At 33.7% G+C, this 15,541-nt stretch overlaps 1 protein-coding gene across 1 annotated transcript; it reads right to left on the bottom strand.

Annotated features, from left to right (window-relative positions):
• Positions 1-978: 978 nt before the first annotated feature.
• LOC136206603 (cullin-1-like) lies at positions 979-4,892 on the bottom strand. Its single transcript, XM_065997721.1, has 8 exons — positions 4,584-4,892; positions 4,388-4,487; positions 3,641-3,835; positions 3,509-3,556; positions 3,216-3,422; positions 3,051-3,128; positions 1,532-1,615; positions 979-1,440 (listed from the first exon to the last, which is right to left on the bottom strand). Exons 1-8 carry the CDS (start codon positions 4,709-4,711, stop codon positions 1,366-1,368), a joined length of 915 nt encoding a protein of 304 aa, XP_065853793.1. The 5' UTR covers positions 4,712-4,892; the 3' UTR covers positions 979-1,365.
• Between the last annotated feature and the right edge of the window lie 10,649 nt (positions 4,893-15,541).

The raw sequence follows: 15,541 nt of genomic DNA, 5'->3' as shown, positions 1-15,541 counted from the left end.
GACTTTATCACCGTTAGTCAATTTGATATGAGTTTGCTAACGGAATGAACCTCGAGGTACCATTTTGCAAACTTTTAAACCCCATGAATATTGTTCGAAAATAGATGTAACCACAAGATTTATTTTTATAGTTTTCCCTATTATTTTTAGAATGTGAACTAACGGTCTCTTAAAGATGATCTTATTGTGTAAAAACTTAACAGTTTAACTTAAAATATTTTATTTTGTAAGTAAAACATACCATATATCTTTATTTTTGAACTTTTAAACCATTCAATTTACAAATAGGCAAACCATAGACTTTTTTTTTGTTTGCTTGCTTTTTTTAAATTAAGACCTAAATAGAATAGTTTCTGAAATTAAGACAAATGTCATGTTTGGTAAAGAGCTTTTTGCGGTAAAGCTAGAGGTTTGAGCCACTTTAGAGTTTTGACTAGTCAAACCTTTAATAGTGGTGTTTGGTGAAGAGGTTTGAAAGAGTTTATTAGATCCAAAAAGCTAATTTTGAAAAAACTATTTTTCAATTAGCTTATTGCTCTATATCTTTTGAATGACATTTTTACCCTTAATTATTACTCTTTAACCCCAAATAAATGTTTTATCATTTCCTTATTTGTCATTTACCTAAACAGCTAAGTTTTACCAAACAAATTTACACAATCAGCTAGAATGTAATCAACTAACAGCTAATATAACTAGCTAATAACTATTTGCAAATTTACACAATCAGCTAGAATGTAAGCAACTAACAGCTAATATAATCAGCCAGCTAATAACTATTTGCCAAACAGGGCCTTTTTTTTATGGAAATGCTTATATCTTTATTAGATGAACAAAGAATAAGTAAAAAAAATGAAAAGGAATAAAATCTTACAAGATATACAAAGTAAAATAATTACAAAGAACAAAAAAAAAAAAAGCATAGAAGTTATAGAAAAGCTCCTAGAATCAAATCTTCGGCATCATTAGCATGATTAGTTGAACGATAAAAATAAGGTGAAGATACATTAGAGAAACGCAAAATTAGAATCACATTTAGACTTTCCGCGATATCAGTTTATGTTTTTAATTTAGACTTCGATATTACTATAACCTTTTGTCACGAAATAAAGTTTAAAAATTTACTAGCCCACGGTGAATGTAATTCACCAAAGATATACAAAACCTAGAATTTCTTTTTACTGCCTAAATGGCTCGCAACCAACCTACGTGGCAACTTAACACATCACCTATGCAAATAGTACTACAAAATGGAGAAATTCCATTCAGATGATGTCACGTCAGCATGATCCTAAAACCACTCCGAAAAAGATGACACGTCAACAGTGGTGCTAGTTAGAAAACGAGACCTCAGTTCTTACTTCACTATTCAGACCCCAGCACAGCAGATGCAAAGAAGTCTCCATTGAGGCTTAAACTATCATACTTGCGAACCAGTTCCTGCAGCAAATTAATCAAACTGATTTAAAAGAACCAAGATTACACACATTGAAGAGTTCGATATGAAAATAATGAATGCGAAAGCACGCACCTCGTCTTCAGCTCTCACCCCGTCCGCCTTTAGCTTCTGAGTCCATCGTTTGGCATTTCTTTCAAGCAATATGTATTTCATGACCTGCAAAACAGAGTACATTATGCAGAAACCATGCCAAAGCAGCCTCTCCGCGTGAATTGTGTGTTCACTTCGTACCATCGATTATCATCATCATCATCATCATCGACATTTTGCTATTGCGGACTAATTAAACAGAACATCTAACTACTACTACATGACATATCAGCTTACTGAGAAAATCTATCATTATTATGAGCAACCCTACCACAATTATGAATGTTGAAGCAAAAGATATGGAGTTTAAGAACTTTTTTTTTTCATGAGTAACATCAAGTAGGTATAATACTAGAATGTGATAATAAATTGCAGGGCATTGTAAGGCCAGATGCTTGAATATCATTATTCACACCTCATATCTCTTTGAGAGCTATCAGATATTCAATAGGACTGTCAATTTCTAACACGACAACACGATTTATAGAGATAACTTGCCTGACACGTTAGATACGATTATCAATTGTATTGCATTTATATTCAACACAGTCATGTAAAATATAGCAAAGAAGCTCAATAATAAAAGACAAGGACAAAAAGAATATCTTTCTTTTATAAAAGCCAGTAACGGAAGGGGTTTTAGCCATCAAGGGATCCCCAAAGGTATATACTATGGCTCATCTCGTTCACATTGTGTGACACAGCATCATGGGACTAAGCGTAGTTGGATTTCACATGTAAATTCTATCCTTTTGCACCTAGCTAACCTATTCTGTGAATCGAGAATTGGGACATCATCGAGCTAGGGCTGTAATCGAGCCGAGCTCTGACCTGCTCAGGCTCGGCTCCTCAGAAAATTAACGAGCTCGAGATCAACATTTTGTTTGTGAACTGCTCACGAGCCGTTCGCGAGCTCTTCAGTTCATGAACTTCGCTCGTGAACAACTCATCAATTATGTTCATTAATTATATTGATTTGAAATTTCTTTAACACAAAACTACATAGTTTTGAAATCTACAAAATTAAAGTTTGAACAAAACTAAGGTGTTTTACATCTCCGTTTACAGAGATAATATTACTAGACAAATAATCGAACCAAAATTGCCCACGAGCATGTTCATGAACATTATAATCGAGCTTGTTTCATCGAGCTTGTTCATGAACCAATAATCGAGCCTGCTCGCAAGCTTTCGAGCTGGACTTCGCCGTGCTTAAGCTCGAATCGTTTACAAATCGAATCGAACACGCTCGAGCTTTTATCGAGCCGTTCATGAGCAGCTCGGCTCTACATCAAGCATATTCGTCATCAGGAATGACCTTGCATGGCTGTCTTACCAAAAATCTTCCTTTCCAAAGCCTACAATTATGACACGACAAACCCATTTTGCCACCCCCTAATAATCAAGTAGTGATCAAGGAAATCTTTTGAGCTCACCACAAACACATCATAAACTCTCATCTAGAAATAACAAACCTATTAACAAACAGAGTATAACTTACCATCAGTAATTTTTCTTTTGTTGACTCGCACGGGTAAACATCTGCTCTAGCTTCTTCTTGAACCAAGCACCAATCAACCTGAAGGGCAGAAAGAAAAGGACTTCTTAATTGGAGAAATTCCAACACAGGGAGCAAACATGAGTGAACTGCCAAAATTATACAAACCTTTCGAAGGTAATTGGCATACGAATCACGCCAAAACCACCATTCCATGGACAACTCAGAGTAGTAAACAGAAGTTTCTGCCAGCAATACCTGCTCAAACTTTGCATAATAGTTTGTTGTTCCTTTCTCTCCCAAGTCTAGAAAAAACTTAAATACAGAGTAGAGAATGTTACGATCAATTTCTTTCCCCTCACGATCTTGAATAACCTGTACTTAAAACCATGTTCCCCATTACCACTATTGCATACAATCTGAGTCAAATATTCACGAAACAGTTAGAAAATTTCACAGACCAAGTTCATTGCAGCTTCCTGAATTTTTCCATACAGCCTCTCACAAACCTGGAAAATCATAGTTGGATGCAAAAATTAGACGAGCATAAAAGAAAAACAAAAGAAGTGTCCAACGCCATAATTACAGCTTACTAGTTTGCAGAACCAAAGTCTTGGGGTATCAACAAGTTCAGGGAGTACTTTGTCAAGGAAACTTCGGTTACAGAAACGATCCAGGGGAAGAAAGAACTTGAATATAGAATCTGCAAACGCCTTGAAGTCTGACCAGGATTTTGTAACTTCTGTTAATAGAGAAGCACCATGTTTGCCTAATAATTTCGGAATTGCCTGAGAACAAAAGGCAATTGACACCATCAACAGACACCAACCCAAACAACATATCCATATTAACAATTTTGATTACTACTTGTACAGTTGTACTTTATGTTACATGGAAATCGGGAAACAATATTTGCAAAAGAAATATAGAAAACAAGGTCACCTAACTCCCATTTAAACTCCATTTAACATTGAACTTCTTCCCAAGCAAGGTGATATAATAAAAACTCCTTTCAATTAAACTACCTTAACCTCAAAACAAGCAGACCCTAAGAAACGAGTTACCAATTATTCAAAATTAAGAAAAAATGAGCTGAAACAGGAGAAATTTCACAGTAATGGGAGATGCTTTAAAATCAAAGTTTAGGTGCAACATTGGTAGGGCTGAAACGATATATTCTTCATCTTCCACACTAACACACGAAGAATTTTGAAAGAGAATGAAATTTGTATATGCAAAAGCTAAAACCCCCAATTCCCAAAAGCAGATTAAAAAAAACAATTGTGCATAAAATAAAATCAAATGCACACAATTCTAATAAACCAAGACTCAAATCTTACCTTTTCCATGATCCTTTCCTCTAAAATATGGGTGTATTTCTCATAAACCTGATCTTTGCAACTCGTTTTCCATTTATAATTGCAGAGATGATAAACACAGCTACGACAATCATTAAGGAAGCACTAATTAATTCCAAAATAATCACCATCATCTACTACAAAACAATCGCAATTTAGCCGAATTATTCAAGGATACGTATAAACCCGCAAATTCTCCTCGGTGGTAAATGGCGCGGCAGACTCTCCATCGGCGATCGCTTTCTTTCTCGCAATGGCATCATCGATTATCTCCCATGCTTCCTCCGGCGACGTTATATCAGCCATCTCAGCAAACGAAATACAGAAACGATTTGAATTTCTTCAAAACGGGAAAGGAATAGTATTAAGAGAAGGAAGATAAATGTGGTTAGCTTTCAAAGCACAAAAACTAGGTGAAGGAAGAGCTTTCTGCCCAAGTTGATGACGCCATAAATTCCAGGTGTCGTGCATTCTTTGATCGGATTAGTGTCGCGATTTTAGACGAAGGTCCTGGTGTTCTACCTCTTTTAATCTTTTTAAGTACCTCCCACTTAGATTTCGACATCTGTCACCTCCACTTTTCCAAATGTTAAAGGGTCAAAACACATGAATAACATAATTTCAACTAAATCATATCATCAAATTTAATTCTTAATATATCAATATTCTCTATGGATGGTTTTCTATTTTACAAATCATATCAAATCATAATAAACTGACTTAATTTAATTCTAATTTTACATAATTAAGTACAAAATTACAACTAAATCATATCATTAAATTTAATTCTTAATAATCAACCAGATTCTAATTTAAAAATTCTAGATTCTAATTCATAAATTATAAGTCCTAGAAAATTTATTTTAGATTTCTAATTTATAAGTTCTAATCTTTAAAATATATTAAAAATATTGATTTTACTAATTTGATATAATCTAAAATTATGACTTCACATACTTGTAAAAAGTTTTTAAAAAATGAATTTCTACATAATTTTCCCAATGTTAAAATAGTAAATAATCTATCTTAATTTATAATATCGGTAAATTTCAAATAAAATCGATGTGGTTTCACTAATTTTCAGATAATGGATTGTGATTTACTTTTTGTCAAAACGAGTATTGGAGTTTTCAATTTTAGCAAAATAAATACTTTTTCGATTAATACTATTAAAATCACCATTGACAACTTCAAAAATGACATATTTTAAAAACTATTAATATTCTAAGCAACTTTAATTTCTTTAACTTTTTTATTTTGAGATTATTTAGATGATGTTTGGTAAAGAAAGATAAAGTTAATGTTTAGAAAGAGAAAGTTCCAAAAAAGATGATTTTCGAAAATCGAAAATGTAGTTCCATAGCAAATATGACATTGAACAACTTTAATTCTTGAAAATTTTCATTTTCAGATGTTAAAAATTGTTTTAATAGCATTCATTCAAAAGGTCCTTGTTTTTTTGGAATTGTGAAACCTTAATCCGCGTTTTGACAAAAAGTAAACCACAGTTTTTTATTTAAAAATTAGTAAAACCACAGAGCTTTTATATGAAATTTACCCTTATAATAATTCAGTTCTTAACTTTTTAATCTATTCAAATAGTAGTTGCATAATAATACATGTATTTCTAAAGGTTTTTTTTCCATAAGTTTTTTATTCAATTCATTCGTACATGTTAGTTGACTTTTATTAAAAAAATATACACATATTTATGAATAAATAAAAATTAATCAATGATACAATTAATATAAAAGATAACAAAGTCATTTTAATTAGAGTTAATTTTTTTTAAGAAGTTAATTTCATTTTTTAATTCTTGTACCTTAATATTAAAAAACATCTATTATATCTTACCAAAAAAAAACATCTATTATAAAACAAAGAGACTATTTAGTTTTTTATATATAGACTAAATTATTTAATAATTCAAATATTTAAGAAATTACATTGTTAAATAGAAAAAAAAATTAAAAACTAAATCAATATATTATTAAAATAAAAGTATTAAACAATATGTTAGATAAAAATATGTAGTACCTAACATGTTATTTACCTTATTATTTTACTAAATCCTACGTGCAGAGATAAAAGGGGATTTATCGGTGACTTCTTCCTTCTTCCGCCTACCTCCGTAGAAAAAAAAGATTTATCGGTGATCTTCTTCCTTCTTCCGCTCATCACCGTTCTTCATTTAGGCATGTGGAACCTAGCCAAAATTTCAATTCTCTCATAGTCTTCTTTCTTCATTCTTTATGTTCAAGCAAAATTCAATTCCAGAATAACAAAACCCGTTTCCTTTATCACTCTTCAATGTTCTCCATTCTAGTGTATCCAACCTAAATTCTTTCTAATCGGGATTTCAGTTTACTCACATGTATGACTTTCTTTTCGTGTTTCATTGCTTCATGTCTTGGAGCTGCATTCATGTTTTTGGAATTGAATTTTGTTGTATTTGAATTTTGTGATCGGCTAATCAGCTAAATAAAAAGATAATCAGCTAATAGTTAAACTTTATTTCCAAATAGAGTATATTGATAAAGAACAAGTAAAATGTATTTTATTTTATGCAATTGTATATTGATCTGAAAGGTACATATTTGATAAATTTTAGTTTGTTTTTAGCTTTTTTGGGGGTTTTCTGTTTTTTTTTACCGTTTTCACGTTTTCATCGTGTTTCGTGTTTTTCATGTTTACGTGTTTTTTACACTTTTCCTATTTTTACCATTTTCACGTATTTTTCGTTTTTTGCAGTTTTTCATTTTACCGTTTTCACATTTTTTTTGCGTTTTCATGTGAAATGTTAGTTATGGAATAATTTTTGTGAAAGAAATATTAGTTATGAATAATTATTCGTATGTGAAATTAAGAATCTTATTCCACCAATTTTGGAATACAAATAGTCTTAATAAATATAGAGAAAATTACATAGAAATTCATATTTTAAAAACTATTTACAACTATATCAAGCCATAATTTTGGATTATATCAACTTAATAAAATCAGTACTTTTAATATATTTTAAGGATCAAAGTTTATAAATTAGAAGTCTAAAAATATATTTTTGGGGTTTATGATTTATGAATTTGAGTCTAGAATTTTTAAATTATGATGTAAAATCATAATATATAGAGAATAATGACATATTAAGAATTAAATTTAGTGATATGACTTAGTTGTAATTTTGTACTTAATTATGATATTCATGTATTTGACCCCTTAATATATTTGTAGCCCGATGTAGTTGCTCAAAACTTCAAACGCCCCCTTATTTCTTAAAAGTTTTGGAATTACCGAATGATATTGGACAAGAATATGGAATTATTGAATACAATTAGAAAAAAAATAGAGGGTTATTGAATGAAATTGGATAAGAATATGAAAATATTTAATGTAATTAGACAAACATAGATGAGTTTTGTAATACAATTAGACAAGAATAAGTTTTTATTATATATCCTTTTAGGTTTTTAAATTTGTTCTTTTTTATATGTAGTTTTGTATTACCCATATACTTTTAAAAATATTTTCTTAAATTTGTGCCTCAAGATCCCTTACCGTATCAGGAGCTTCCTTTGGCTGGGTATCAAAGACAGGCTCCTTACGAATGCGGATAGGCACAGAAGGCACTTGACTGAGTCTAGTGCCTGTAGTAGATGCAGAGGCAATGTGGAAACCTTGTGCCATGCCATGAGGGATTGCCCAAATAGTAAGAAGATCTGGGAAGGGATCCTCCCTCATCACATCCTCCCTTCCTTCATGGCCTTTTCTGAAAGGGACTGGTTCTCTCAAGGAGCCAAGGGGAACTTGCTGGCCAACATGGAGCACGGTGCCATCCTCTTTGCTATTACTTGTCACCAAATCTGGAAGTGGAGGAATGAAGAATTATTTGCGGGTAAGGCTGTCCTTATTCCTGATTTACTGTTTTTCTTCTCGAAGAAGCTCTTTGTTATTACTAAAAGCTTTGAAAGAGATTCCCTTGTTCGCCCCTCCCCGGATAAAGAGATCCTGCTAGTTGGCTGGAGTAAGCCTAGAGAAGGGTTTGCTAAGTTGAATACTGATGGCTCCTGCCTTAGCAATGGCAGAATTGCTGCTGGAGGAGTTCTTCGGGATGCTGGTGGCAATTGGATGGCGGGGTTTACCCATAACTTGGGGATGGGCTCCTCCTTTTCTGCGGAGCTCTGGGGTATCTTGTCAGGTATTAAACTCGTCATTCGCATGGGTGTTAAAAAGCTCTCAGTGGAATATGATAATCTGGAGGCTATTAACAGGATTTCAGATAGCCAGGCTGTTTGTCTGAAGAGCCAGAATCTTATCAAAGCTATTTTGAGCCTTCGTCCTGCCTTTGAGTATCTTAATTTCTCCCATATTTTTAGGGAGCAAAACCGCGTGGCGGATCGCTTAGCAGCTGCTGGGCATGGGAGAATGTTAGGTGTTTCTACCCTCTCTGTTCCTCCTTCTTTTCTTTTGCCTTCTCTCCTAGAGGATAGGATTGGGGTCAGCCTTCCTAGACTGATCCCGGTGTAGGTTTTTTGTTGGTTTTGTTTTTTTTCCTTTCCTTTCTTACCAAAAAAATAATAATAATAATTTTAATTAAACTATAAAAATTAAGAAGATATAATTTTTGCATGGAAAATGGAAATTTAAGAAAAGGGTATTAAAAGTAAATTAGCCATGTTAATAGCTCTCTCTTAAATTTCTAATTTTTATGCAAAAAAAAAAAGAGAAAATAAATTGTGAAAATTTAGCTCTTATAGATAGATGATCTGTAAATTTCACTTTAAATCTTTATTGAAGACTGTGTAAGAAGAATATGACTAATAATAGGGAAAATCAAATAGCTTATCTGGATTATATCGTGGCGTGATCGAAATCACTGCCCTAAAGTCGAATTTGCCCCGTTAATGCACACACGGACTCTTAGCAATCAACCTCCAGGGATACACGGCTCCAATTCCACGGTGTACTGCGGAGAATCAGATTGAGAACAGTAATGAACAATACCCAGAAAACAGAGATCAAAAATTGCATCCTATTTTTGAGGATTTTCTGTTCTTATATAGGAAAAAGAACCATCCGCCTTCAATGGAAAACGGCTATGTGATAGTGAGGGCGTGAAAATAGCAAGCAGCAGTAACAACCCATGACTGCAACGTTTATAATTTATGACTAAGTCTAAAAGGCCACAAACTACCAAGCCCAAGTTCAAGCCCGAAAAGTATTCTTTTGAAGCATAAAAACCAACAAACCCAACAATCCCCCACATGATTCAAAAGAATATATTTTTAGAGAAGAAAGAAAGTTTCTGGGTAATGGATACTAAGATTTAAGGCATCAATGTCTTGTGGACTTGAATTGACACCTAGTGCATACAAGAATGTCCTACAGCCACTTAGGTGGATTTAACCTTGAACCTTTCCATGGAGTTTGTAAAGACACAATTGAGCACTCACCTTTTCTCAAATCAATACATGTTCTCGCGACCAACGTATTTTATTGCGCTTTCAGATGTGTACTCAATTACACATTCCAATTAGATGCCCCACAAAAATCTGGATTTTTTCATGAATGCTCTAAAGGTTCAAGCCTAAGAAACCTCATAGGGGATTGGGCGTAACCCCCACATTCACATAGGTAAGTTCATCAAGTTTGTACTGTCACAAACCACCTCAAAAGAGACTATGAACTTATTTAAGAGTTTCCAAACTCAACCTCATACTCATGACAATATTAAAAACTACTACATTACTTTATTAATAGGAATGGTTTGTAGTACATCACATGAGCACTTTGTAACTTCGTTTGACCCATTTAACTTAGCTAATTTCTAAGTTGGGTATCAATTACAAATTACTCCTCAATAGGCTTTAAACCCATTCCATGTGCTGATTCCAACACTATTTTCCTACAAAGGCCTTTGGTCAGAGGATCTGCAATATTTCGCTCTGATCTTACAAACTCGAGTGATATCACATTATTTCTGATCAGATTTCGGACAATAGCATGTCTCAAACGAATATGTATTTTTTCCCATTATAAGACTGACTATTCGCCACCCCAATTGCAGCTTGAGAGTCACAATGGATTGATACTGATGGAGTTGGCTTCCCCCACAATGGAATATCAGCTAGCAGGCTCCTTAGCCATTCAGCTTCACTACCTGCCAATTCTAAAGCAATAAATTCAGATTCCATTGTTGATTTAGCATGACAAGTTTGTTTAGAGGATTTCCAAGAAATAGCACCACCAGCAATAGTGAACACATAACCACTAGTAGAATGAATTTCATCATTATCTGACACCCAACTAGCATCACAAAAACCTTCTAAAACACATGGTGTCCTTTGGTAATGCAAACTATAATTAATAGTACCTTTCAAATAGTTCAATAATCTAATCAAAGCATCCCAATGCGCATGATTAGGATTATGAGTATACCTGCTCAACCTACTAACAGCATATGCTATATCGGGTCTAGTAGAATTCATTAAAAACATAACACTTCCAATTATCTTGGCATACTCCTCTTGTGAAACACTTTTACCTTTATTCTTTTTCAAATGAATACTAGGATCATATGGAGTTTTCACAGGAATGCGATCAAATTGATTAAACTTTTTCAGAATTTTTTCAATATAATGAGATTGGTTTAAAGATATTCCATATGAAGTCCTAGTAATCTTAATGCCAAGAATAACATTTGCCTCACCTAAGTCCTTCATTTCAAAGCAAGAACTTAAGAAATCCTTAGTTGAAACAACTATGTCCAAATTAGTGCCAAAGATTAATATGTCATCCACATATAAACATATGATAACGCAACCAAAATTATCAGATTTGGAATAAACACAAGCATCAGAATCATTTACCTGAAAACCATTAGACATAATAGTTTAATGGAACTTATCATACCACTGTTTAGGTGCCTGTTTCAGCCCATATAGTGATCTAACAAGTTTGCATACCTTGTTTTCCTGTCCAGGAACTATACAACCTTCTGGTTGCTTCATGTAAATCTCCTCATTCAAATCACCATTCAAAAAGGCTGTTTTCACATCCATTTGATGCACAACAAGATTATAAATAGATGCAATTGCAATCAAAGCTCTAATCGTGGCTATTTTAGTAACAGGAGAATAAGTGTCAAAGAAATCAATACCTTTCTTTTGACGATGTCCGCCAACAACTAGTCTAGCTTTGAATTTATTAAGAGATCCATCAGTTTTATATTTCTTTGTTAGGATCCATTTACTACTTAATGCCTTACAACCTCTAGGAAGGTCACAAAGAACCCAAGTATTATTACTCATGATTGACTCAATTTCACTATTTATGGCCTCCTGCCAAAAACTAGAGTCAACTGATCTCATAGCCTCATCATATGTCTTAGGTTCAACCTCTAAAATGAATGCACACACATTATGCTCAATAAAGAAAGTAGTAATGAAATTGGGTCCAAAACTAGTATTTGTCCTAGCTCTTTTACTCCTTCGAGGTTCTAGAACCTCACTAGATGATGCAACATCACGCTTCAAATTATAAGAAGGCAAAACATAAGGTACACAAGATTGAACATTCACTTTCATGGGAAAAATATGCTCAAAAAACTCAACATTCCTTGATTCTTTAATAGGACCAAAACCAGATGCATCTTTAATAATAAGTCTATATGCAGCACTATTAGATGCATAACCGATAAAAACAGCATCCATAGTCTTAGGTCCAATATTACTCCTTTGGAACTCAGGTATTCCAATTTTGCCCAAACACCCCCACACTTTCAGATAATTCAAATTAGGCTTAAAACCTTTCCATAATTCATAAGGAGTTTTATCTAACTTTTTATGGGGAACACGATTAAGTACATAGCAAGCAGAAAGAATAGCTTCACCCCACATGTTATTAGGCATACCCGAACTAAGAAGCATAGCATTCATCATATTTTTAAGTGTTCTATTTTTCCGCTCAGCTATTCCATTTTGTTCAGGGGTATAAGGAGCGGTAATCTCATGAATAATACCATTTTGTTCACAAAATTGTTTAAGTGAAGTCCCATCATATTCACCACCTCTATCCGATCTTAATCTTTTGATTTTAAGGTTTAATTGATTCTCAACTTCGGCCTTATAAATAAGAAATTTTTCCTCGGCCTCATTTTTAGAACTCAACAAATAAACCTTAGTGAAACGGGAGAAATCATCAACAAAAGTAATGTAATATCGTTTACCCCCTCGACTCATAGTATTCCTAAAGTCACCCAAATCACTATGTATTAACTCAAGCAAAGAAGAGGATCGATATACATTTGTTGAAAAAGGTTTCTTAGGGTGTTTAGCCTCAACACACACTTCACATTTATCAAAAGAGGTACTGCTAAAGTCTGGAATAAGACTAAGTTGTTTAAGACGCTTAATGGATGCCACATTAACATGACCTAGTCTCGAATGCCATAAAGAAACAGACTCAGCAATATAAACAGAAGAAGATGCATTGTTATTATTGTCAATCACAACATCCAAAACAAACAGACCACTATTACAAAAACCTTTACCCACAAAAGCTCCATTTCTGGTGAGTACAAGTTTATCAGATTCAAAGGTTAACTTAATACCAGCCTTGTTACGTAAAGCACCAGAAATGAGGTTTCTGCGGATATCGGGTACATGTAAAACATTCTGTAAAGCAATAGTTTTTCCAGAGGTTAATTTTAGAAAAACTTTTCCTTTGCCAAGAACACTCACAGTACTTGAATTGCCCATGAAAACACATTCTCCATCAGCTACACTCTGGTACTCTTGGAAGATCTCCTTGTTGGAACAAATGTGGCGGGTTGCACCGGTATCTAGCACCCATTCAGTCACGTTGCTCACCAAGTTCACCTCGGACACAACAGCAGCAATTATCTCATCTTCAAAAAGGTTTGCTTGTGCTTTATTCTCCTTCTTCGATCCATATCGTTGATGATAATCTTTTGCGAAATGTCCTTCTTTATCGCAAGTATAGCACTTGCCATTAAATGGTCTCTTGCCCTTCTTGTGGCTGTTATGATTATGTCTTGTCCCATGAAATTGATTAGGACCCTTGCCTTTTGGACCTCTATGACCTGTAAATTTATGATTACCTGCATTCTTAGGTTCAACAAGGTTAGCATTAGAAGAAGAATGTTCATGTGATTTTCCTATGGTTTGGATCCGATTTTGCTCTTCAATCTTAATTCCAGAAACTAACTCTTGAAGGGTAAACTCTTTCTGTTTGTGTTTCATGGAATGAACAAAATTCTGCCAAGAAGGGGGTAATTTTTCAAGGAGGCAATTGGCTTGAAACTGATTACTTATGTTCATTCCCTCAGCAATAATATCAGAACACAAATTTTCATACTCATGAACTTGATCAAGCACAGGCATATTATCATTCATACGAAAATTCAACCAACGAGAACAAGCATACTTCTTAGTCCCAAAATCATCAGAACCATACTTAGACTTCAAAGCATCCCAAATATCCTTAGCATTTTTAGACTTACTATAGATCATGTATAATGGAGCAGTCATATAATGCAACAACATTCCACGACAAGTCTTATTATCCTTATCAAAGTTCCTAACAGAATCAGCAGGAGCAACATCAACCAACAATGTATAATCAACACCAATTTGACCCAAGAAAAAATCCATTTTGTCTGACCACATCTTATATTTTTTCCATCAAAAGGATCTAATTTTGACATATCAGGAATAAAAGCATTAGACATCATTGAAGCAGAGATAGGAATTGCCGTAGGAATTTCACCAATAGTCATATTCAAATAACAGAAAATTCGACTTTAGATTGTAAGAAGAATATGACTAATAATAGGGAAAATCAAATAGCTTATCTGGATTATGTCGTAGCGTGATCGAAATCACTGCCCTAAAGTCGAATTTGCCCCGTTAATGCACACACGGACTCTTAGCAATCAACCTCTAGGGATACACGACTCCAATTCCACGGTGTACTGCGGAGAATCAGATTGAGAACAGTAATGAACAATACCCAGAAAACAGAGATCAAAAATTGCATCCTATTTTTGAGGATTTTCTGTTCTTATATAGGAAAAAGAACCATCCGCCTTCAATGGAAAACGGCTCTGTGATAGTGAGGGCGTGAAAATAGCAAGCAGCAGTAACAACCCATGACTGCAACGTTTATAATTTATGACTAAGTCTAAAAGGCCACAAACTACCAAGCCCAAGTCCAAGCCCGAAAAGTATTCTTTTGAAGCATAAAAACCAACAAACCCAACAGACTGTAGTTTGTCCTGACATTGGGAGTGGATAGACCCTTACCTAAACTTTTTCTTACCAAAAGAAATTGTGAATTGACGAATCGTTTAAGGTTTAAATAACTAATAATGAGAGAATAAATTGTGAATGTGATTTTATTTGGATCAATTTATCAAAATTTAGATATTCAAAGTGTTTTTATTCGGATGAAATTCTCAAAATATATCAATCCCAATTAGAATTAATATCTAAAATTCCATTTGGGCCCAATTGAACATGAATGATAATTTAAAGACTATATTCACCTTTAATTTTTTTTTATTCCAGCTACCACATGTGATACAAATTTATCTCCTATAGGCTGTAAAATTTTGAAGACTGTTTGCCTTTTTTTTTTCTTTATAAATTTCCGTTTATTAAACAATAACGTGTTTGATACAGAGGATAAATGAGGTGATACGGAATGATAGTCGAAGTAGAGAGTTTTGATCTTAAACCCATAAAGAGATTTTTCTCAAGCCTAGTTTGAAGGAGTTAATCTCCAGGTTTCACGGACTAAATCCGTAGAAATGGTGAAATCTCCATTGTTGAAGGTGTAAAACCTTAAAAAACTTCAAAGAGAAAATTATAATTTGATTTGATAAAAGTTATCTTTCCTCTTACAATTTAGGGATTTAAATACTCATAAAGAAAGGGATAAAAGACTTACAAGCCACTATTATGGTTTTCATTCTCAAACATCAAACAAGGGTACTATTAGGATGAAGGGAAAATAAGTGGCAAAGACTTTGTAGGTAGAAGAGTGGAGATGGATTAGGATTCCATGAGTTAAGGGACTTTAATTTGGCTTTACTTGGTAAACAGGCATGGAAGTTGA

The sequence above is a fragment of the Euphorbia lathyris genome, chromosome 9, assembly GCF_963576675.1.
Source record: "Euphorbia lathyris chromosome 9, ddEupLath1.1, whole genome shotgun sequence".
Classification (NCBI taxonomy): domain Eukaryota; kingdom Viridiplantae; phylum Streptophyta; class Magnoliopsida; order Malpighiales; family Euphorbiaceae; genus Euphorbia; species Euphorbia lathyris.
Note: the sequence above shows the minus strand (reverse complement) of the source record. Positions and strands in the feature narration are given on the sequence as shown.

Bases quoted from the DNA above. Each gene is read 5' to 3' on its own strand.
- LOC136206603 (XM_065997721.1), bottom strand. From the start codon at position 4,711: ATGGCTGATATAACGTCGCCGGAGGAAGCATGGGAGATAATCGATGAT. The intron at 4,488-4,583 runs GTATCCTTGAAT...TGATTGTCGTAG, and splicing joins GAGAATTTGCGGGTTTATAC to CTGTGTTTATCATCTCTGCA. The intron at 3,129-3,215 runs GTTTGTATAATT...TCTGCCCTTCAG, and splicing joins ATGCCAATTACCTTCGAAAG to GTTGATTGGTGCTTGGTTCA.